Raw genomic sequence first — 24,139 nt, 5'->3', positions numbered from 1 at the left:
AATAGAAAATCGAGCGCGTCTCTCGGAACGATATTAATACCGCAGACGTTACCATGAAATTCGATCAACCGACGCGCGGCGATGGTTGACGTCACGACTCTACCGTCGGAATTCCATTAATATTGCATGTACGAGACCACCCCGCGAACTTGTATCAATTAGCACAATTCTCATCGTGTACGGAGGCGGCTCGAGCTCTATAGCCAAGTATCGCGTAGTAATCGCGCGAGGAAAGTAGCCACGTGCGACGGGGAAAAGTACATCCTCCTGAACGACGTCGTCATTGTCGTTGTCGCCGTTCGATGTAACGACGCGCGCCGATGTGTATGTGTGTGTGTGTGTGTGTGTGTGTGTGAGTGAGTGAGTGTGCCACCTTTACGCGCCTCGTGAAACGTGAAACGGTGGTACGCGTACGCTCTCTCGCGCTTGCTATACATAGTTAACGCAAGGATATTAAGCGGTATAACCAACGAGTACCGCGTCACACGATACGCGGCTGAATAATTCATGCAGCGCCGGGGTGTGATCTGTGAAGACCTTCTTTTCCAAATTGGCCGAAGCCGGCCGGCCGGCCGGCTACGAGCTTGTCGTCGCTCGGCGAAAACCTACCTGGTCGTCGATATGTCCGTGGCGGAAGCGACTCTGGTTTTATCATTCGCCGATACAGACAGACGGACAGGCAGATAGAGTACACTATGTGCGCGCTGTCTGAATAATAAATGCTCACTGGTCGCGCATCGATACCTCCGTACGAGACAGAGAGAGAGAGAGAGAGAGAGAGAGAGAGAGAGAGAGCTCCTCACTCCGCGAAACTTTCAGCGAAACACACCGGGGAGGCGTGTTCGCGCGAGCGCGCGTCTTCGCGAGAAGAGAGTGGCGTCTCTCGCTCGCCAACTGTCCGTGTTTCTCTCTTTTATCATAACCCGTGATTATCTGGAGCGCTCGCGGTACCTACGCTGTATCATTTGCGGATACATTGTTGAACCGGCGAGACACCCATCGGGTTTCTGTGCGTCGCACGGCTGCGGAAGGGAAATGTTTGCCGCGCACTTCCTGATTACACACTTCCGAGGAGTAATCACGAGGAACATGCGAGGAAGAAATGCCGACGTTGTGCGTAACATTGAGTTACCTTCGTTCGACTGTCTGAGCCCACCACCTCTTAAACACGCCTGAGTGACGGGATCGAGCCGTAATAACGTCGTCACCAAACCACCAAAGCCAATCCAAATTTCGGATATTAACCCTTCGCGGCCCGATGGGGCGCCATCCAACGTTTCTTTTACCGAACACCGCGGTGGCGCTTTTCACATTTTGTATATCAGATTATATATTTTGTTTTTTATTTAAAACCGCAGCACAGGGGGCTGTGGGCGTGTATTTTAGATATAAATCCGAAAGGCGCGCTGCCGAGCACCTTTTTCGAATTTTACAAGATTCTATCGATCGGTTACAATGAAAGCGCGATTATATATATATATATATATATATTCTCATCTACATAATGAAGAAAACGAGTGCGCCGGAGTTATACGGCTCCGCGTGTCGCCGATGAAAACGGATTACCGGGAACTTACAACGTACTCGCGAGATTGGATTCTTTTCGCGGTTGAAAACTCCCAATCGTTGCTCACGTCGCGTGGTACGACGGGATCATAATTACAGCGGTAATCACTGATTCGATGAAACGTCATCTCCCCGCGCGACAAGGGGCGGCCGAGTCCACGGAGAAAATATTAACCCACATCCTCGTACGTTTCTGTGCTTTATAAAAATAATGGAGGTAGAGCTTCCTTTCGGCCGGCGTTTTGTGGTAATAACTGCGGGAATAAGAGGGCAGTAATTACTTTTCGTGAGACTGTCGCGTTTGTCTGTCGGACTCGTTAGCCGTGTATCCGTGTGCTTTGGTTATTACTAACAGCAGATAACGCCGAGGAGAATCGTGTTTAACCCCGTCTCGCGACGATTCACGATATACGGTTCGCGAAAATAACCAGCCGACGCTGGTATATTTATTGTAACAATAATAATCGTAATATTTTTACGGCGGCGTACATGCAGCTAGCGCAGCCGCGAGTCTGTCGAAGAGAACACACTTTTCCACGATCGAATCGAAGTCCAAGAGGATCCTCTTTCATCGCTATTCGATAAGTCGAATCCGGTGTCGGTCCGATCTCGCGTCAACTCCAAGTTCCTCCGACGGAATGTTTTCATTTAAAGTTGAAAAATGAATACTCTCTAGCGCCGTAGAAGCGAATTCACTTCAATCGATCGGGGGACGTTCGCTCGTATGAATGAAAAATTCACTCCGAGTTAAACATTCACTCCTTTCATTCCGAGCGGCGTTCCTTTATTTCATGGTCGCCTCGAGGGAATCACCGCTCGTCTCGCCACGACAGATTTTGCTCCGAGAAATTTGAACGGACATATAAGCAGCCGTATGAGCGATTCCTCCTCGGCGGTGATGTAACGAGTATTCTCGACATTTTTCGACATCTTCGCTGTCGAGCTGTCGCCTCGCGAGCGAGCGAGCGAGCGAGAACGCGTTTAGCGTCGTTGCCAAAATATATCTGGCGTTACGCACGAAATAACGAAGGTGTCTTCGATCTCTCGTGGTCGTGGAACTGGTCGCTGCCTGTCTGGATATATCGAGGCGCGAGAGAAGGGTCTTCCCCGGGTTCTTCGGCTTCGATCCAGACGGGGACGACCTCTCCCTCGCCGGAGGAAGGAAGGAAGGACGGAAAGAATCGTGATAGAGACGAGAGGGGTGCACGCATGACCCTGAACCCAACCGCCGTGGCACCCCCCGGTACAACAGGGGTGCGAAGCCTCGGGAGAGAGGAAGAGAGAGAGAGAGAGAGAGGGGGGGTGGCGAGAGGGACAAGGAGAGGGAGAGAGAATTCGAGATAGAACGACGAAGCAAGGGCGGAAGAGAGGAGACTACGCCGCGGCCAAGGGGAGATGGTATATACGAAGAAGAGAGGAGCGGGCGAGAGAGGTGGAGAGAAAGAGAGAAAGATAGAGGACTCCGCCGTGGAGAGAGAGTACAGTTCCCGAGATCAATACTCCCGCGTCTTGCGATCATTCATCTTGCCACGCCCCTCTGCTCTCTCCACACATTTCCCGTCTTTCTCGTTCCCTTTCGTTCACCCCTCCCCTCTGCGCGCCTCTCTCTCTCTCTCTCTCTCTCTCTCTTTCTCTCGCGTTCCCTCTCCTTCTCTCCGTTACTTTCTCCCGCTCTATCTGTCTGTCTCCTCTCCTCCCTTTCTTCACTTTTCGTGTGTCGCGATCTTCATCCCTCTGTGGTAGTAGCAACCCTCATAGTCGTGCTCGCTGTCATTTGGCGCCCAATCGTGGCGCTTAATACGAATGGAGCAAAGGGGAGAGAACTTTCCGAAGGCCGCGGGAGAGAGGGAAATCCAGAGAGAGAGAAAGAGAGAGAGAGAGAGAGAGAGGGAGAGAGATTATGTGTGTGCGTGATAGCGCACAAGATTGGTGATCCGGGTTTCTACGCGCTGACTATGCGCGGTTCACGGGACGTCGACGATTTCTTAGATACATGCGTCGAATATTAGAAGCGGTATTAATTAGGGGATTAATTAGACAGAGGGTGAATATTCGTCTCGAGCAGAAAAACATTGGGACGTACGAACGTAACCGTCGAGCCTCTCGGCGCGACGGCAGGCGGCTTAGAGCAGACCGACAAAGATTTGAGTCGAGTGATCGATGTGGACTCTCCACTTCCTCCCCCTTTTGATGCTCTTACATTTGACTTTACGCGGAGCTTTACGAAATATGAGAGTAAAATTTAGAGACATTCAAAGTCTCACTTATTGTTTCAAGAGCGATTCTCGTCTGGTACTCGTCTGCTTACGATTAGCCGTGAAAATCCATCGGCCGGGTAACTGCGATTTCTTCCGAAGAAATAACACGGACGAAACACCCCGTGCCGTGCGAGGCTGTTGGAAATTTGACAAAAGCGTAAAACAATTAATTCCGCGCGAGTGGCAGCTCGCTCGCGAGGGTCCGTGGCCGGTAAATGTGTGTTATTAGCCGATATCTGTTTATCCTGCGTGATTGGTTACCGTAGCCCGCTAGACCGATACTTTATAATAGAAAGCAATGGAATGAGAAAATCGAGGGGCATCGATATCTAGAGGGCGGCGAGGAAAAGCAAGACGAGCTCTCTCGGGCGAGGTAGAGCGAGCGAGCAGGAAAAAGCAAAGATACAGACGATAGGTAGGGATGAGCTCGTTCAAATCGTCCTGATATTTTCTTGAGCCGTTTTGAGCCGTTTCCTCGTCGCTGTCACGCTGCTTGTCGCTGCACTCTCATAGCTCGTTACATTCGTCGATTCTTCCCCCGCGTCGCTCGCAGCGGTCGGGAGGAAATCGAATTACGGGCGGAAAGCGCGCGAGATCTGTCCCGGACAGATCGGCGCGATCGTTCTTCCACGAGTAGTAACGCGCGTCGTCGAGTCTGGCCGGGTTTGGGAAGGTTGCTTTTACAAAGTGACTTCGTTCCTCGTAAGAATTCGTCGCACCGGCGGAAAGAAGAATCGCTCGCACGCCGAAGGCATTCACGATTCACTTGTGCAAGCGCGCATGTCGCCGCCGATTCCCGAAACCGTTATGATTACCGGATTGAACTTTTGGATACACCAACGAGAAAGAAAGTAAACGCGTCGTGTCGCGAACTCGCTGCTGAAGGAGAGCGATTTGCCGAAGGGGACGATGCACGGACGAACGTTACAAGTGACTCTTGCGTTTCTTCCTTTCGCAATCCTGCGAATCTCTGTCGCTGGCGAATCCGGATCGCTCGCTCGGCGCGCGAGACCGCTTCTCGCCTGCTTCTCGTCGAACGATCTCGAGATCGAGCCGCTTATCTCGGCAGACGCGAGACACGAGAGGAAGGAATCTCTCTCAAGTTCGAGTCGGCCGAGTCGAACACAGCCCCGTGAAGAGAAGAAGAAGAACGTGTCGCGAACGGCGATGTTATCGGCGCGCCCGACACCGTTACGGATTAGACGCATTAACGATCCGCAGGATTGCGCGCGCGACGCGCGTGTGTTTCCGAATCTATATTTAGCGGCCTAATCGCGAGACGCGCGTCGGCCTGCCCGCGAGATCGACACGTTTCATTGAACGGTCACGCTACGCTACACACGTCGAGGCTTGCTTTTCGGCCGGGTGCGTCGATCCTGCGCCGACGTTTCTCCGACTGGAGAACGACCGCTCTCGCTCTCTCTCTCTCTCTCTCTCGCTCTCTCTCTCGTGTCTCCTCCGTAGATTCGACGAACGTCGCGCAGCCTCGGTTCACCGAGCGACGATAATTCCGCGCGTATATCTACGCCCGATAAGATATAATGTAGCCCGTAGCGCGCTCACTAATTTCGGATTTATCGAATGCGTAGCGATGGAAGCCGAGGACGACGAGGAGGTCAATAGTAGTAATGTGCAATCCGACGGATCCGGGCCGGAGATGTGGGACGGCGCCGGGGGCGGCGGTGACGAGGCCGAGAGAGCCGAACAGCTCTTCCATATCAGCAGGCTGCAGCAACATGCCAACTCCGAAACGAGCTTCAATCGGTGAGTGAAAGCCACGTTCTCTCGTGTTTTTGCCCTCTTTTCCGCCCTTTCGCCCTTGGAAAATTCGTTGTCTGTGTTCTGCGGTATTTCCCTCGCTTTAGCCCAGCCATCGAGACACACACACACACACACACACACACGCACGCACGCACGCACGCACGCACGTACACATGTATACACACGCATATGCATATACATACGGAAAAATGCAAGCGTTGGCCGTATAATCTTTGAGACAAAACATAAATCTGGTGGTGCTCCTCTCGGCGCCATCGTGCGATTCGCGTGGAAAGATCCGAGAGTACGCGCGACGTACGTTGCCCGCAAGAGAGAGAGAGAGAGAGAGAGAGAGAGAGAGGGAAAGAAAGAGAGACACACACAGAAAGAGAAAGTGAGAGGGAGAGAGAGAGAGAGGGAGAGAGAGAGAGAGAGAGAGAGAGAGAGAGAGAGAGAGAGAGAAACAAAAAGAGAGGAGAAGAAAAAGAGATCGTTATCGATCGGTTCACGCATAGCGCAGATAACGCGTCTCCGAGTGTCGCTATGCAGCAACAGCAATCTGTGTACCCTTTCGCTTTGCCCGTCATTGTTGTTTTGCGCTTGAACCGTCAATTTGTTCCTCTCCACGATTAAGGATTCAGCGATTTACCCGATCTCTCTACATTTTCCCGCCGCAGCCCTCTCCCTCCCCCGTATGTGTGACGTCAGTGAAGGGCGAGAGAGAGAGAGAGAGAGAGAGAGAGAGAGAGAGAGAGGGAGAGAGAGAGAGATGCGTATGATCGAGCGAGCGCGTAAACGCGATTACGCGCGTTGAGTGAACTGCCGATCAAATGTTCGCTTGATAAACTCCCGTTGACGCGCGACATCCATGTCGCCAAAAATCGCCATTCCGATCTGTCGCATAATTAAATGCTAACTAGTTGATGTAATTAGTCGCTGTAGTCCCGAATTTATTGATCCTCTAGCTATTCGCTGGAAATTAATTTTGAAGTCCAGGTTAACGGAGGCGCATCATGAGTCTATGAATATTATATTTGCTAGATACCACTTGAACACCCGGTAATCACCCGGATTGAATGGAATCCCAATTATCAATATCGGTAAGCGAAGAAATTTTTCACCGAATAATATTTCATTTTCAGTTGCAAAAGTTACGTGTGTGTCGTTAAAAAATTATGATATCGACTGCGACTTGTGTTCATCCCGAAGTTACAATTTATATATTACGATGATTAATAGCTTGTTCAAATATTTTTACCTTTTCGCGAATAGAAGGGAGAAAAGGGTGGGGTTTTAATTAAAACAACTGAAAGAGCGGTGGAAAAACGACACAAAGAAACACAGTAGACAAACTGCTGTCCTTTGATGCTACACCACAAGCAGTCACAACCGTTTTATTGAAACTTGAAAATTATTTAATTTCTTACTTGGCTTGATTATTTAATATTTGCTTGTCTCAATAATCTACCTACCATTTAATCTTTATTTTCAATTTCAACAACACATATTAATTATATAACTTGACTGTATAGAGCGTGCGTGCGCTAATCGAGCGTTAAATAATCCAACGAAGGAGCAATGAGCGAAAACGGATAAACAAAACAAGTTTCTCATAATTTCTTTATTATTATCTTTTTTCATTGGACGTTTGCAACTTTGATAGGATTTAGAGATACGAAAGAAGATAGAATCGTGAGCCTCACAATCCCGACCGCTGTCATGTCCTGCGTCCTGTATCTTATCTCAGAATCGGCTACTGGAGAGAAGCAAGAAATTTTAGCGGAGAAACGCAGTGTTTAATGAATTATCGGGCATATTAATTACGACACTTTCGCGCCGCGTTTGTAACGGTCTTGACAATTTGATCATCGGTAAATCCGACCACCGGGGTCGTAGGTGTCCGGGATGTTTCGGGAGAACGTTGGTGCCCGTGATTTCTCGACCGTGACATCGAACGTGTATGTTATTGATTGGTCGGCGACGATTGGCAGGGGGCTAGCAGCCGTGTGTTCGCCGCGTCCTTCTGTCGCGATTGTTTTGTTGGTACTCTCTCTCGCGCGCGCGTCACTTACACACAGTTTCCCATGACCGAATCGTAGCGTCCCAAGGCGACGAGCGAGACGCCTCGCGCGCGTTGTTTACATTTTTCGTCGGGCGCTTCGCGAATATTTCGTCCCGGCCGTCAGCGAATATTCAAACTCTCGTCGGCGCGTCGCGTTAGCGATACTTTTCTCCGCGTGTGCCGGGCGCGAGTGCATCGGAGAAGCAGAGAGCGAATGACGAAGGAAGCCCCCCAGGCGCCAAGATGTCGAGTCGAGAAGCCAGGACGCAGGACGCGAGCAACGATGTACTTCCAGGTGTGTTAAATTATTTATTACGCAGAATGTTTCCGGTCTTAACGGACGTTCGTCGAAAGCGTCGTGAACAAAGGAGACACAGGGTCCGGGTCGAGATTTGAGGTTAGGAGAATCGTCGGGAGTAAGGAGAGATACCGCGAGAGCCGAGTCGAAATTTTAAGGTTAGGGGAATCTCTTCGAGAAGAGGATGACGTAACACGTCATTGTTTGATGAATAATCATAGCTCAGTGTGATTTGTTAACGCGTGATACTTGTTTCGTACAACGCCAAATATCGCTCCAGACGCAAACCAGAAATTCGCGGTCCGCGAATCTCTGATTAATCATGTTCTCGATCGCAGATCGTTGGTCACTCGCAGCTACCAAATACCGATTGTAGGTCTCCACGAACGCTGAAATCTGAAATTTTACAATAATGATCCTTGGGACGTGAATTGCGACTCGAATCTGCTAAGCTTGTTTTTATTTTCGTTTAAGTTTGTTATTGTATTCGACCGTAAATCCTTATGTTTACATAATGTCTATCTTTGACCTAACAGCTCCTTTCTTCTCACTCCTTGCGTGTATTCAAATTCTCTCGAAATTTCCAACACCGACAAAATCATAATATCAAGGAGAAAAAGATCATAGAAAAAGGTCGACGAGATTTCTTTGTGCTCGTACACATTCGTCGCGCATTTTAACCGCGACTTACTAATTCTTTGTGTTTCTAAAACTTGAAAGCTAAAGACCCAGCACTACTCAACAATTTAGTTTTGAATTTCAAGTTCAAAGCTAATCTGCTACCGACGGTTGATTTTAAGACCCGAAACGTATCGCCGCGGTACAAAGTTAATTTTTCCACCCCGTGCACCCGCGTTCGGCTTTCTCTCTCTCTCTCTCTTTCTCTCTCTCTCTCTCTCTCTCTCTCTTTCTATCTCACCGACGATCCTTCGCCAGGTCTTTTGAATTGGATCGTCGAAGAGCTCACTGCCCGCGAAAAATCACTTTCGAGATACCGAAACGAGTTTATCGAACTCTCGCGGTCGCGCGTGCGACTCGGAAGCCGCATTTGTATTTGTCCCACGAATTCCCGAAATGTATTTATTTTTAGTTCGGTTTATTCGTTCATCCATACTTCTTCCGTGCTTTCTCTCTCTCTCTCTCTCTCTCTCTCTCTCTCTCTCTCTCTCTCTCTCTCGGCTTTGCGCGCGCACGGCTCATATCGCCCGTATTACCAACTACGAGAAGAAGCCGCGCCGGTGCGATTCTCCTCGGACATCGCGAACCGGGGCTTAGCCAAATATACACGGTGCGTCAGCGTCGCGGCGCGCGGCGTCGCGTCCTCCCTTCCTGCCGGCCGTTTCAACTGCCGACCGGGCGCCTCGTTTGAGGTCAACGTCATCCGCCTCTTTCGCTCTCTTTCTCGCGCGTGTGACTGGGGGGCCCCTGCTCCCTTCCTTTTCTTCGCGGTATCCTTTACCGTCCCTTCCCCTATCTATTTCTCTCCCCCTCTTTACCCCTCCCGCTGTGTTCCCCTGTTCGTCGTCCTGCTCTCTGTCGCTCTTTTTCTTTTTCCCTCGTTCTCTTCATTTGTCTTGATTCTCTCGTTCGGGCCGCTCATACGCCGCTCTCGGACGAGCGAACGGCCGAGGCGAGTCCGAAATTCGCAAACGCGAGATTGTCACCGACTTCATCCCCGCGAGACTCAAACGTGGACATCGCGCGTATAAATAATTTTTCGGGCGAATCACTTCCCCCTGACGAGTCTCATCTCGAATCGTTGCTCGCTTCCTTTGGGTAATCGCGATAAAAGTCTAGAGATTTTTGTCTGAAACAAAGAGGGAAAGAAGAAGGGAAACGAAGTTTCGAAATTCTTGCCGAACATTCCAAGAATTGTTACGCGCTGGCTATACGAGAAGCGTGAATTTTTCTGTGCCTCGGTAGAAACTTTTAGATTCTCCTCGCAGTTAAATAGAAAATTTCTTCCGGGCAGAAAATGAAAGGAGCGTGTCCGCAATTGGCGATAAAACGGTCCTTAACTTTTTCTTTTTTCTTCTCTTCCAATTTTCAACGAAATATCTCGATTACAGTACGTGTCAACGAACCAAACGCACTTTCGTTGAAGGAGAGACAGAATTTCTGGTCGTTACGAAGCAAATGCGACGGTAGCAAACGTTCCGTTTCTTTCGAGCAAAACTGCTCCGGTTTGCTCACTCCGGTCTGTCACATTAGTTCGGACAATTTTTCCTCTCCGCTCACAGACTCGTGAATATTTCCTCGACGATAAAAAATGTATCGAAAATCGGCCGCATTTATCCACAGCTCGGCGGAAAAAAGACACGCGCGGATCGTGTTCGCAAGTCGCCGCCGCGTCGTCGCGCCGATATTTCGCATCCGCGCGTAATTAAAGGAGCGTTTCGTAACCGCTTTTGGGCGGTTTCCGATTACTCACTCCGATTAAGAAGAACGCGCGCGCGAGCGAGCGAATGGTGCGCCGTTCGCAGGTTTCCGTTCCCATAATGGCATAATGGTCTGTCGCGAACGAACGAAATCGGGGATCGAAACGCGATGAAGGATCCTCTCTCGACGAACGGAGAGAACATGTCGAACGCGAGGAACGAGAGCGCTCCGTTTCGTTGCGTCGTACGTAACATCAACGCCGCGAGCCTCGTCCGTCTTTTTCCTTACGAGGAGGCAAAACCGACGCTAAAAACCGATACGATAAGAAGAAGCCCCGCACGAGGAGGCCGCGGCGGCGGTGGCAGCGGCGGTGGCGGCTCCTCGGCCCCCGGGTGAACGTTTCTCAGCGCGGATACATATTCAGTCGATACGCTTTGATCTTAGGCCGCATTTAACGTTAAGCACGCGCGCGCGCGCGGCCGCTTGACATTAATCCCGTGTTTACCTCCCCGATGCGCACTCGTGATGATACGAATAAAGCGCTTTCGGAGACGCGCGCGCACGCGCGACTAAATTTACCGCTAAATGCGCGCGAGGGCGACTCTTTGTTCTTGTACGCCATTAACGCGCGCGCGCGCGCGCGCGCGCTGCCTGCCATTCGTTCGACCGACCGACCGACCGACCGAACGAACGAACGAGCGAACGAGCGATCTCCGATGTCGCCGGGACGACCTGACGGTCCGGTTCCGAGAAGAGAGCGCGGCGAGTAGAATTGACGGCCGGGCGAATAGAATGATCGGCGGAGCGAGAGCGGGTTCTAGGCGCGCGCTAAGGCCCGACATTCTCTCTCTCTCTCTCTCTCTCTCTCTCTCTCAGGACGTCGCGAGACGCAGTTCCGTGAAACGTACGCGCGTCATGCGCATGGGAAATATCTTCTCGGGATGCCGAACGGGTTAGGGGCGGGCCGACGGATTCGTCCGGATGGTAGGTAGGTAGGTAGGTAGGTAGAGATACGACACACACGACCGGCAGACGAAACAAAATACCGCTAAAATTAATCTGAGCCTTGGGTCACGTCTGCAAGGAGTCTAGACGACAGACGACGTTGACGACGACGACGACGACGACGGCGACGGCGATACGACGACACGACGACGATGACGAAGACGCGAATCGCCGAAAGTGGACCGACCGAAGCGTGTGGGCGCGCGATACTTTAACGAGTTCTGGTATTTCAACACATTTCCGACTTCCTGCTGCGCCCCGCGCTCCGCGCCCCGTCGTCCTCTCGCCCGCCGCCCGTGTGCCGTCGTCTCGTCTCGTCTCCTTCTCTTCCGCTATATTTGTTACAACGTGCCGCGCCGCTCTCTTCCAAACGTCCAGATCGTCGTCGCTTGTCTGGCCGATCGGCTGGTTATTATTTCACGGGAGTTGTTCCCCTCTTGGTCGGAAAAATGCGTAGCTTTAACGAGTTGGCGGAATTGCCTGATATCGCGCCTCCTATTGCCACATGTGACATGTTCATTCGCGCATTATCGCATGAAGAAATGTCGGGCAGAAATTTATTCCTCCGTTTTGCCGTTGTGAATTCTGAAATTATGAGTCAGCGTTTTGCGCGGTCATTGACACAGCATAAATGTGCGTGAATACAGAGAGAGAGAGAGAGAGAGAGAGAGAGAGAGAGAGAGAGAGAGAGAGAGAGAGAGAGAGAGAGAGAGAGAGAGAGAGAGAGAGAGAGAGATCGTAATCCTCTACGCGCCCGCTACGAATCGGATTCGCACTGCTACACGTACTGATGTGCGGACTAGAAACGACGAAATTTGGCTCGATGATGACTGGTCGATCGCGTAGTCGTCGAATATTTGCTGTGTATCTCTCTCTCTCTCTCTCTCTCTCTCTCTGTCTCTCTCTCTCTCTCTCTCTGCTACCACCGCGGAGAATAGATAATACGGACATTGTTCGGTGTGAACACAGCTTTCGGCCAGATGGCACGATTTCCCGATCGTCACCCCGCTTTTTCTTCGCTCGCTGCCTGCTCTCGCGTCTGCTTTTCATTCGCAATGTCGTTACTCGGCGAATAATTGAAAGTTATTCGTCACACGAGCAACGCTGTTCATTTGTTTATACTAATTCCTTTATGTCGAAAGGTTCACGCCGGTTCCACTGCGCAATTGTGTATCGATTCATTATAAAAATAACGGTTCTTCGTCAAAGAGACGAAAATCGAAATGTGGAAATAAACAGAGATGCGAGGGAGGAGGGGAGTATCATTTACAATTCTGAGGGGGAGCACAATTTTTTTTTTTATTAATCTTCAAGATACGTAAAATTTGTACGCATTTTATCATGTAATCCACGGCGTCGACATTTGAACGCGATTAAAACGGCCACTTATGATCTCTACTCACTTTTATCGAATAGAATTCCCACCACAATTGTTAAGTCAGTGTAACGGATTGATACTTTATCACCGAATTTCTAGCCGCCGTTTTTTCCGACTGCAGTTCAAAACTTAAAGTCAGACATATAAACAAAATATGATACAGTGATATCGGCTTTAACAGAACTAGGATTGCACGATGTTGCGCCGCGATGCATGTCGCGAAATGGAACGCGTAGTTACGACGCGAATTTTCCAGCACCGGCAACGTAATAACGCGTACTATGTCGATATTATCGCGTGCGCAAATAAGACGTATTTACCGGGAATCATCATGCGTGAAAAATGGCGGCTCGTGAATAACGCATGTCGCGGTCGCACAGTGAGAAGTGTCGCGGCGACTGTAAATAATTGATTTGTATAAAATCGCTGCTAAACGTGCGAAACACAAATTTATTTCGTGTCGTGCGAACGACAGAAGGTTGTAAAAAACTTATTTTCACAATGAATCATTAGGCAGAATTTTTGGTGTTCGTTATTTACATAATTTTTGAAACTCTTCGTTGAGAAATCGTGCCATCTGCAAATGTTAAATCGACTCGCTGAAGCTCGAGTGAGATTTCCGACAGGTTCTCGCAGTTCACTTTTTCTCTTAGTTGGAAAATACAAATATATATATTACTAGCAAGCTGTCCCCCCTCACCCCCGCCCGTTACTCCCTCTCTCTCTCTCTCTCTCTCTCTCTCTCTCTCTCTCTCTCTGTCTCTATCCATCGTGCGTACCGACGAATGATAAACGTCTCGGACGGTCATCGTTTCTTCCATCATTTATTGATCGCTGTGTGTGTTGCGATGCGTTTACGTTATGCGTTATGTTTACTCGCGAGTAAACGCACTAGGATGTGAAATAAAGCGTTATAATCCTGTACTCTACAAGCACATCTTTGTGATTTCTCGTCGAAATGGCCTCGGAGAAAATCGCGAGGCCGACCGGAACACGTTTTTCGCGCCCTTCGGCCCTGCGATCATCTGCCGGTCTCGGGTTCTTCCTTTCTGTCGTCGTTTCGTCTTACCTTCTCCCCTCTCCCTTTTTTCTTCTTCCCCCCCCCCGTCTCTCTGCCACCGTTTCATAGGCGACGCTCGCGCGTGTTAATAACATCTCAAAGCCCGTCGCGAGAGACGCGCGGCGTCGTTTAATCGACGTCACACGATATTATCCTTACATCTGCCACGGAAAATGATCATTAAGGGCCCCCTCGCCTCATTAGCGGCGTCGCGATAACGCGCGGAGAACGCAAGCTGCTGAACTTTTAATAACGCTCTCGTCCCCGTCCCCGATTATTGCTCGGCCCTCTATTGTGTGTCCGACTCGCGCGCGTCCTTCCGTGGAAATTCCGCGTCGCGCGTTTGCTCGCTCACGCACAAATACGCAACGCGGCCTCGCTCACACGCGTTGTGCGCGCCGAGCGAAAATTGTTCGATCTCCCGGCGAATGACAAATCGCGTCCAGGAAACATAATCGGGTCATCGGGCGATCGGCTTTCGGAAAATGTCGTTGGTAGATCCGGGAGGGAGTAGATGATCTGCACCGTGGATAATCTTCACCGAGCGTTGTGTTTGTTCTCCGGGCGCGCAGCCATGGTTGTTTCCGGCGGTCAGAGCGTATCTTTCCATTGTTTCGAACGAAAGAGAGGTAGCGGGGGGCGTTTGTCTCGTAAAGTCCTTGGCGGAGAAGGTACTTTTGCCTGTCCTCCTGACACAATGATACGGCGAGTAAGAGGAAGCGAGTTTCGAAAAGGGAGCAAATGAGATCGGCGGATCGGCCGAGCTAACGAGGAGACGAAGCTGCGACGAGAAGGGTAACGCCAACGGAAACAGCTACGAAAACAGTCGCGTCGTCGGCAACGGCAGCAGCGACTTCAGCAGCCGACTTTTAGCGGTCTTTGCTCTCTCTCTCTCTCTCTCGCGCGCGCGCGCACGACTTCTCGCTTTGTGCCCGCTTCGTCCGTTTCGTCTCGCGCCGAGACGAGAGCGAGCAGCGGGCCGAGTGTTTTCCCAAATGTCGTTTAGAGCACAGACTTCGGGGAGAAGACCTCGCACAACCCCACGAGGAAATCCTCCGCGTCGGTGCTATCGACCTCGCGCCGCTCTCGGGATGAACTTATTTATCGGGACGCGAATGTGTTGTCGACCCTGGGCGCGATTGGAACGAACGAAATTTCCCGCTTCGTCGCGCGTTACCCTGTCCCTCGAACGCATCGACAGACGCGTCCTGACTTTCAAATAGCGGATAGCGAGTAGCTCGAGGATCGCGCGCACGACTGATGCCGGTGCTCGATCTTGACCCACGGTGAAGCCGTTTCCTTCGAGTCTGACGGAACAAACTTTCATATTTAGGCGCTTTGGCTTGTGGACAATTTTAGTTCTTTTTTTTCTTCTACTATTTTTGTACCATACGATGAGTTTATATTGCGTATCGCACCGCGCGATCTTCGCCACCAGAGACTTTCGCAATTTTGATCTTGGCGAGACGATGATGAAGAATTATTATCGAATCGTGAAATTATCGCGTAGCTTACGGAACAGAAACGGAAAATATCATCACCGTTACTCGGGGAATGTGTCATCGGTATATATCTATCATCCCCGTCGCCGAGACGACAAGCTCGAGGCGCTCGACACTCTGGTTACGGCAGTGCGCGCCGCCTTTCTCTCTCTCTCTCTCTCTCTCTACATCCTCCGCACCACCGGCATCGCCGGGAGTAATCCGTGTGCATTTACGACCCTCGCTGCGTACGGCCGTAACAACGTGCATGCGTGTCGGTGAGGGGCAGGTGTGTACACTCGGGTAGAAACGAGACTTATCCGTGGGGAGAGCAGAGTAGAGCAGAGCAGAGCGCGGCAAAGAGAGAGAGAGAGAGAGAGAGAGAGAGAGAAAGAGAAAGACTGAGGGGGAAAGGGGGAGTAGCGCGTGCCGCCGTCGACCATCCGGAGGCCAGGTGTAGCCTTTATCCATTTTACTCGCGTTTGTTACCCTCGGACCTCTACGATTCCGATGCACCCTCTGGGTCTCGCTTCTGGGACGCCCTTCGGCCGACGCGACTGTGCAGGTAAAACGAGCGAGTAGGGAGGAAGGAAGGAGAGGGCAGAGAGAGAGAGAGAGAGAGAGAGAGACGGGGGAGGGGAGAGAAAGAGAGAGGAAAGAAAGTTGCAGCGATCGACGAGCAGCGCTTTTCGGAACACATCGGAGATGCGCGGATTTACACGCGAACGATGCCCTCTCTCTCGCGCGCGTCGCGTTCTTGTTTACCCTCTGTTTTTAGATCGTAATGTCTAATTTTTCGGCTTCGTTCGTGAGGGAAGTCTCTGGATGAGTCCGAACGTTTGCGGACGCCGAGACGCGTGTGCCGAGAGAAAAATATCTGAAAAATAAAAAAATAACAATTTGTTGATTCATTCCAGCTAAAAAAAAAAATAAAAACGAACTTTAGGAACGATCATACCGTTTAGTTAACGCGCGAAGGATATACTTTATTGTAGTATGAAATCGGAAATTTTTACCAGAATACAACATATTGGGCGTGCGCTCGATGATGATGAGGGCCCGCGACAGCGACAGCGACAGCGAGGAGAACACGGTTCCGGTGGCGTAATTCTACCGGCGGCCTAGGAAATAGGTACCACCTGGAATTTCAAAAATCCGCTCCAGCTGTCGCGTCTGGCGATCGACGAGACTAATCCTAGAGCATCCAGGAGATAATCGCGCTCCCCTTCGTCGTCTTTTTCGTTTCCCCTGTAACACCACTCCCTCTGCAGCACGCGCGTCCGCCCGCCCACGCGGAAATGACGCCCGCCCCCGAAGTAATTTACGTGACCTCCAATAACGATCCCCGCGAAGGGCACGTTTCGGGGGCCTCGCGACGATGTTGCCGATTTTCCATCAAGCCTGTTCTCAGCTCAGGTCACGGCCGCGACCGTGGAAAAGCGAGGGAAAGCAGTTTCGCACGGGGTCATCATCCGTTGTTGATACATTTCGCGACTAATCACGCGGAATCCTTCAGCCGTGTTTGACGCTTTACACGCGCTCGAGATCGAGGCCGTCCGATGGAGAATTCGGAAATCGAGGGTGCGATTCTAATATGGTGGAAAAATTTCGATTTTTTCCCTGTTCTTTCTTTTCCTTTCTTCTTTACGCTCTTAATTTCTTTTCTTCTTTTCTTTTATGTTTTATTCTTTTTCTTTTCTTTTTTTTTTTTTCTGATTACGCCACGATTGCGCCAAATTGTCCAAATCCAAATTCAAAGACGGACCCTTTGCGGATGTTCCTCGTTGGTTCGGCTGTATTTGCGAGTAAACTGTCAACGTTGCGCAAGAATCTATGGGGCGTAAAGGGTCAATTGGTGGTTAATACTCGGATCGTGCGCGTCAATTTCTCCTCTTGCGGCTCGTGGCGCGACCTCGAAGCAACGCGAACCGAACTCGCTCGAGTTTGCTCGGCGCTTTTCACGAGACGCCCGGCCGAAAGAGAGAGTTCCGGAATACTGTGAGCCGATTCGATGATCCATTAGGCGAGATGAGGTTCAACGTCACGGCGGATTCTTCGGGGAAGAACAGAGGCGAGGCGATTGGTTATCGTGTTACGACACCAGGCCCGCGTTAAACCCGGTAACTGAATATATCTCTCTGCCCAATAGCCGTCAAACGCCCGACAACGATCGAATTTGTCCAGCCAGGCGTACCGCTCCTGGTGCTCTCTCTCTCTCTCTCTCTCTTTCTCTATCTCTATCTCTATCTCTCCTTCCTTCCCTCTCCCTTCCACCCTTCCCTCTTTCTCTTCCACACTCTCGCTTCGCCGCTCCGCTGCCAAAATATATCGGCGGGAACGGGTTCTCAACCCGATCGTATCCATCCGCGTCTCTCTCGAGCCAATTACTGTAAACGTATAAAAAGTAACTTTAAAAAATAAAGCACTCGTTGCGTTTCTTTTAGATTGTAATCTCTAAGAAGAATTTGATGATCCTCTAAGCACAGCCATGTTCTCTCGTGTATCTGTCGGAAAAAATATGTGAAATGTAAAATATAAATTACGCATTATACGGTTCTTTGCCGACAAAAGTGAAAGCTTTGTAGTTTACGTCCTCGCGACTTGCAGTAACGAAGAAAGCAATGACGTTGATCCATCATCCGTTTGCGCGGCAAAAGATCACACCAAAGGGTGTACCGCGTCCAAGTGGTACGAGTCAGCCTGCCGCGGGGCCAAGGGAAGACGATCGCGCGGCGTGTTCGTAATTACTGTTTGCACGGCGCGGGGCTATAGAGTTAAGTCGGCTCCACACGACTTGGTGGCACGTGTATGCCAAACGTTGGCCAAATCGCAACCATCAGTCGTATCGTGTGTGTGCGCGCACGGGGCTCTTATAATTGTTGTCTTCCTCTTTGTGACGAATTTTCGTTCCAATCCAACATTATTATTCGTACGTTGGGACAAAACACGGCTGGCTGTGCTCGTCGTAAATTAGTAATTTTCACCATCAACACCGTACGTTTTAGCTGTTTTAATAAAAAGTTAATATCAGCAATTTGGCTCATTGCCGACAACAATATAGCAGCTTTCGCGGCCGCGATAAATTTGCCGGCTATAATTATTTCATCGCGCGATTATAGGGCGTAATCCACCGGTGCTGGACGCTTTATAGGCCGCGTGTAGCATCTTTTTATATGCAAGATTAATGCCGTCATTACGCAGCTAGAGTGCCGCTTCGAAGTGTCCAATGGATCTCACCCCAGCTCACAAATACCGAGTACACTTTTTCCTCGGTGTGGCCAACCCTGCTGGGCCGACGTTGACCTACGTTTGCCATATCGCCCGTCGCCCCGCCGGCTTCGGAGAAGCCGGTCGCCGCCGCCGCCCCCGCCGCTGCCGCCGTTGTGGTGCACGTTCACACTCGCGTTTCCGCACGCGCCACGAAGAAGTCCAGGTGCGAAGTACGTCCCATCCTCTCTCCCCCTCGAAACCTCTGCGCCACGTTTCGACTCGCACCTCGTGCGGCGTGGCGCGGCGCGGCGCAGTAGCGGGCTTTCGAGGGGGAGGAGGGAGGGAGAGAGAGAGAGAGAGAAAGAAACCTCGAGGAGCTCTCGGCGGCGGCGAAGAAAGGTGTCCGTGGACGGCTCGTTTTAATAAGGACGCTGTGGGCCCCTCCGGACGATGGTGCCCACCTCGTGCCCCGTAGGTCGCGGCGCGACGTGCCGCGCCGAGACGGCAGCGGTGGCGGGGGGGGGACTCTCGGAAGGGCGGTTTGGCCGTCGCGCGAAGAGGCAGCTGCAACCGCTCGCGAGATACGGCTTAGATCGTCGTGGCACGAGCCACGTCTACCTACGGCATGTGTTTCCTTCCCCCCTCCCTTCCCTCTTCTATTTCGCTATCCCCTCCCACGTTTCTCCGTGCATCCGTCTTCTTGGCTCCTTCCGTCTCTCTTGCTCTCTTCTCCTCCGTTTTTCTCTCGCTCCTCCATTTTCGCCCTTCTTCTCCCTTCCGTCCTCGAAGAGCCCACGTCGTCGTGGTCACGAGCGTCACCGAAGCGCGCGCGCGGGGTAATTTCGGAACAGATGAACGAGGTGGAGTGAAATTTTGCCCTTTCGCTGGAGTTTTTCAGGAGGCACGCGCCTCTCGTAGCAATTCGTACAAAGACGCAACTATGTGTTTCGATGAGAGGCAACTCTTTTGCCGACGATTGGCCGCTCGCGAAACGTCTTCGTCGTGGAAATCACAGAGTCTGTGGAATCCGACGGCTCGCTCTCGGCTTTATCGCGTCGATTATATCGCAGCGACACGCATCCTTCCCGCGGATACTTTGCTGGTTATTCGATTAACAGGATACTATCCGCATAGGACATCGACGGTCGCGCGAGCGCGCGCGTTACATTTCATTACTACTAGCACAGTTGTTAAATACAGTAATTACCAAATAGCGCTCGCTCATTCTCCCCCGTGTACACCCGGGACAGGGTATTGCTTTAATGATACTTTCAAGAATAGTCAGACCGGTGGACGACAATGTACCCGCTCGCTCGCTGTCTCTCTCCCTTTCTCTTTCGTAGCCTTCTCGAAAACACCTTGTACGCCTTACTGGCGCGGTTACTGGCGTCGAGCACGCGACCACCTTCGTGCGTAGCCGACGATCCCGTATTGATAACGATGAGGGTACGTACGCGCATCAACGTGGGCTTTCCGTGCGTAGCGCACCGTTGCCAAGCTCGAGCCGACGAGCGTCGCAACCGATATCGAATCGATCCATCGACCACTCTCGACCAGCCACCCACCACCAACCCGCTAGTAGACGTCCGCGACACACCGGTGTTGAGAATCTTTCCGGCGGACGACGCATAGAAAAGTGCAGGCGAACACGAGCGAAGTAGCCCCGATCCGATCACACATTCGTGAATCGTGAGGACGTTGATTATCGTGTTGAAATGTCCTGGACGCTCTCTCGCTCACTGCGCTCACTCGAGTCCTGCAGCTTGCGTTCTCCTGCTTTTCGAGCAAAGTTTCTCTCCGAGACACATCCTGAGAACATCAGAGATATACCTTAGGCTTGCCAAATCCAAAAGTTAAAATTACCGGACATTTCTTCCTTGGTAAGAAACCCAAAGCGGTCTAAACCGGACAGAAATAATAATCATAACGTTACATTAAATGCAAAATATGACGAGAATTTATTTACAATATTAATTTCCAAACAATCTTATAAGCAAGATTTGATTGAATAAAATAACAAACTATTACTTTTCTTAATATATATGGAACGATGGATCGGCGGATCGTCTACTAGATGACTTTTCGTGGATCGCTCGATCGTTTGTAGGCGCTTGAAACGGAGAAACGTTGCTAAAATCTGAACTCTCCATTGATTGGATATAACTTGAAAACCGGACATATGACGTCCGTCGGTTTGACTTGTTAACCGGACACTGGAGAAGACTTCTGAAAACCTGACAGTCCGGGTCCAAACCGGGCAGTTGGCAACCCTAGATATACCCGAAGTGTATCTGAAGTAACCGAGAAGACAGGATTAATCCCTGGTGGTTGGTTTTCGCGCGTAGCGCGGGATTTTGAAGAGAAAATAAATCTGAAGAAGAAGAAAGAGACAAGAACCGGACATTTTTCACGAATATTGCGATTCGAACGAACTGTTCGACGCCGAGATACTCGACAATTTCAGTGGGCATTGAGCGCGTGCTTTCGCATACTGCGCCGAAATGTGCCGTCCCGTTCAGGACACCCTTTCTGTTTCAACTCTAATAGATGGGGTGCGCGATGAAAAGTCCTTCGTCCTTCGTACCTTGCTCCTCGCGGACATCTGGCGTGGCTCTCGCGGACGCAGGAAAATTAATGCACTTTTTTCCCGACCGACCGACGACTTCAAGCGTCTCGCGCAACGTGTGACGGAGAGGAAAAAAAAGACGAGAGGGGGAGAGAGAGAGAGAGAGAGAGAAAAAACAGATTCGGGCCGACGTACCTTTCCCCTTCCGTTCCCCGTCGAGCGTTCTCCCAACGCTTCTCGCGGTAGCATCTGCTGCAGTCTTCGATGAAGTGATTTCTTAGTGCCGTACACCTTTTCCCTATCTTGCCCTGCCCCTCCCGCTCTCTCCCTCTCTCGCGTTTCCTCGTGGCCACGCGTGCATCGCTCCGGGGTGCTGGCGGCGGCTGGGCCTTATGGGTGGAACCGAGAAATTTAGATTAGGCGCAGGTAGCAGGCCAGGTTGTATGTGCGCCACTACATACTTTCCTGCCCCTTCTTCCTCCCCCTTCTCTCTCTCTCTCTCTCTCTCTTTTTCCCTCTCTTTTTGTTCCATCGCTCGATTCTCGTGGCCGCGCTCTCCACCTTCTATGACGTGCGCGCCGCGCTCTTCGTCGTCGTCGTTTTTTCACTACACACCTTCCTCCTCCTTTCCTCTCTTTCCCGGCGAAATTGACGGAGGAGCAGCCGCCCGAACAGCTTCCTTTACGCGTGCATTGACAGGAACCCGGGTTACCGTCGTATCGCAGCTGACACGCACGCGCCACGTGGTCATCCAGCAGGCACACACCGTGCGCGGTGCTTGTGTATACAGGGTGTCCTGTCTCTCTCGCAGCGGCTCTTCCTCGGTCGGACGGTCTACTACGAGTCGTCGTCCTCGTGCTGCAGAGAAGGTTGATCGAGGGAAATCCCCCGATTCGCGACTCGACATTTTCTTCTCGTCGGAAAGAGGAAACTTGTGCAATTGTCCGCGGTGTATCCTTAATTATTCACGTTCAATCAGAGATGCTGTAAATATTTCGCGGTAAAGGCGTACGATGAAATGAAGATTAATGGTCGTTCGGGAAACGACGACGTTTCATCATCCTGCAGAATTTCCTCGCTCTTGCTCCCGGCAACTGTTTGTCCCTTTTTCAACAGTATCGCGCTTTAGAGAGACGGGGGAGAAGGACATAGTAAGTAGGGGGAATCATTGTGAAATTTCTCCCGAAAACTCGAATCGATCGATCGATCGCGCGAACGCTGAAATCCGAACGCGAGCTTGGGCGGGATCGTTGCTCTGTGAAGAGCGGACGCATGTCCGAGGAATATTTTCGCGATGCCGCGAGCACGCGAGTTTATGCGAGAATGCCACGAGTTTGAGAGCGCGAGAAGGAATCTCTCGGACGGAGGGCTTGCTTCTCGAAGACGCGCAAGGCGTAAGGGTCGATGGTTATCTGACTTCCTGTCTGTTTGTACGCCCTACGTGCCTTGGTGCGGTCGAACGAAAGAGAGCGAGATAGAGGAGGAGGAGGAGGAGGAGGAGGAGGAGGAGGAGGTGGAGGAGAAGGAGGAGACGGACGAGTAAAAGTAATAAAAGCTCGGCCAAATAAATACAAAAGGTAAAATCGACATCGCGCAGACAGTCGTGCAAGCGGAGGCTCATCCCTCCGCATTGCTCTTTTTTACTTTTTCCGTCCGACTGGCATCTGTCGGTTCTGCTAAGTCTCCGACTTATGCGCCGAGAAACGCGCATATTGCCGCGCGAAAAAGCGCGCGGCGCGACAGGAAAACAAGGAAACCCCACGTTTCTCGCCGTACCGCGTTCGGTGCGCGCGCGCGTTTATTTATTTCGATGCGTCGCGTCGCGGCGAATCGACTGAATTCTCATTCTCCCTGCGAAAATTCATTTTTTCCTTTCCTTATTATTCCTTCCCTCAAGGCAGAGTGTTCATTTCTCCTCCTTCGACGCGTGTCGTACGTTTTAACCGTTTGTAACACTGACGTCGTCGCCGGGAGAAGACGGAGAAGCCGAGAAGAGACGAGAGATTCGGTTCACCGCCAAGTTGGCCGCGATCGTTAAGGGTGTCGCGTGCCTGTTCGTTACGTGGCGTATTCACATCTTTCACGTACTGTCACTTATTATGCCGCACGCTGAACCAAAGTGCCAAAGTATCTTATGGTCGGCGGCGGCGGCGACGGCGGCGGCTCTGGGGAGAAGAAAGGAAGAGAAGGAAGAAACCGAAGGAAAAAGAGTACCGCGACGAGAGAGAGAGAGAGAGAGAGAGAGAGAGAGAGAGAGAGAGAGAGAGAGAGAGAGAGAGAGAGAGAGAGAGAGAGAGAGAGAGATGAGACGAGGGTTGGAGTCCGGGCACGTGACCGGAAGGCGGGGGGCAAAACGGCGCACGCGCCGTCGTTCTCCACCTGGCGCATCACCTGCTGCCCCCTGCTTAAGCCTCCCTGTCTCCATCTTCTTCTTCTCGGTTCTCCTACTCCTACTCCGCGCGTATCGCGCGCGTCTGCTACTCTCGTTTTCTCCGGCCTCTCTCACTCTGTCGCCTTCGACTCGACGACTCCGCTCAACCCTTCGGCGCGTTAAACTTTCCTCGCGAACTATTCGACTCCTTCTCCCCCGTGGATTGCGAGCAAACGATATAATGAAGCCGAAGCGTCAGTGCGATGCACTGAGTCCTGCCGAAATGATCATCGTGTGTCGCGAATGCTATACTCAGAGACTTCTCAGGAGAACGAGGCGACTCTCGATCCAAGAGTCGACTCGAATATTCTGCCAGCTGCCTCGATGAATAATGTTTTAGACGAAGGTCCGACTCGTCAGGAAGCCCGCTTCTGTCTCCTCATCTTGCGGCCATCTTGGTGTCGGAAACGGAGAAATGCGTACTCGAGATTTCCGCAGGGTTTGTCGAAATAAAGAAATGTTTCTGGGAATACCGCGATATCGTGATCGCGATCGAGCGGAAAATGTTCCTCTTGTGTTAATAGTCGGTAAATGGTTGTAAAGATAACGTGACGTATAATTTTACATCTGCCTGATTTAGTCACGTCATTTTCATTTTACCTGTATGACTCTCTCTCTCTCTCTCTCTCTCTCTCTATATATATATATATATTTATTTTTCTTTTTTGGATTCGTCGAAGCAAA

The 24,139-nt window shown here is 51.1% G+C and overlaps 1 protein-coding gene across 4 annotated transcripts in view; it reads left to right on the top strand.

The window, feature by feature from the left end:
• LOC105186384 (serine/threonine-protein phosphatase 4 regulatory subunit 1) overlaps positions 1 to 24,139 on the top strand; it is a 137,595-nt gene that overhangs the window by 22,038 nt on the left and 91,418 nt on the right. For 3 of the 4 annotated variants that reach the window (XM_025302826.1, XM_011146535.3, XM_025302827.1), the window contains one exon: positions 5,414 to 5,588. In XM_025302826.1, coding sequence (XP_025158611.1) covers positions 5,414 to 5,588 — 175 coding nt within the window. Of the gene's footprint in view, positions 1 to 5,413; positions 5,589 to 7,248; positions 7,943 to 24,139 lie in introns of those variants that run through there. The other variant, XM_025302828.1, reaches the window with a different exon arrangement.

Source organism: Harpegnathos saltator, unplaced genomic scaffold (assembly GCF_003227715.2).
Source record: "Harpegnathos saltator strain DR-91 unplaced genomic scaffold, Hsal_v8.6 scaffold515, whole genome shotgun sequence".
NCBI lineage: Eukaryota > Metazoa > Arthropoda > Insecta > Hymenoptera > Formicidae > Harpegnathos > Harpegnathos saltator.
Note: the sequence above shows the minus strand (reverse complement) of the source record. Positions and strands in the feature narration are given on the sequence as shown.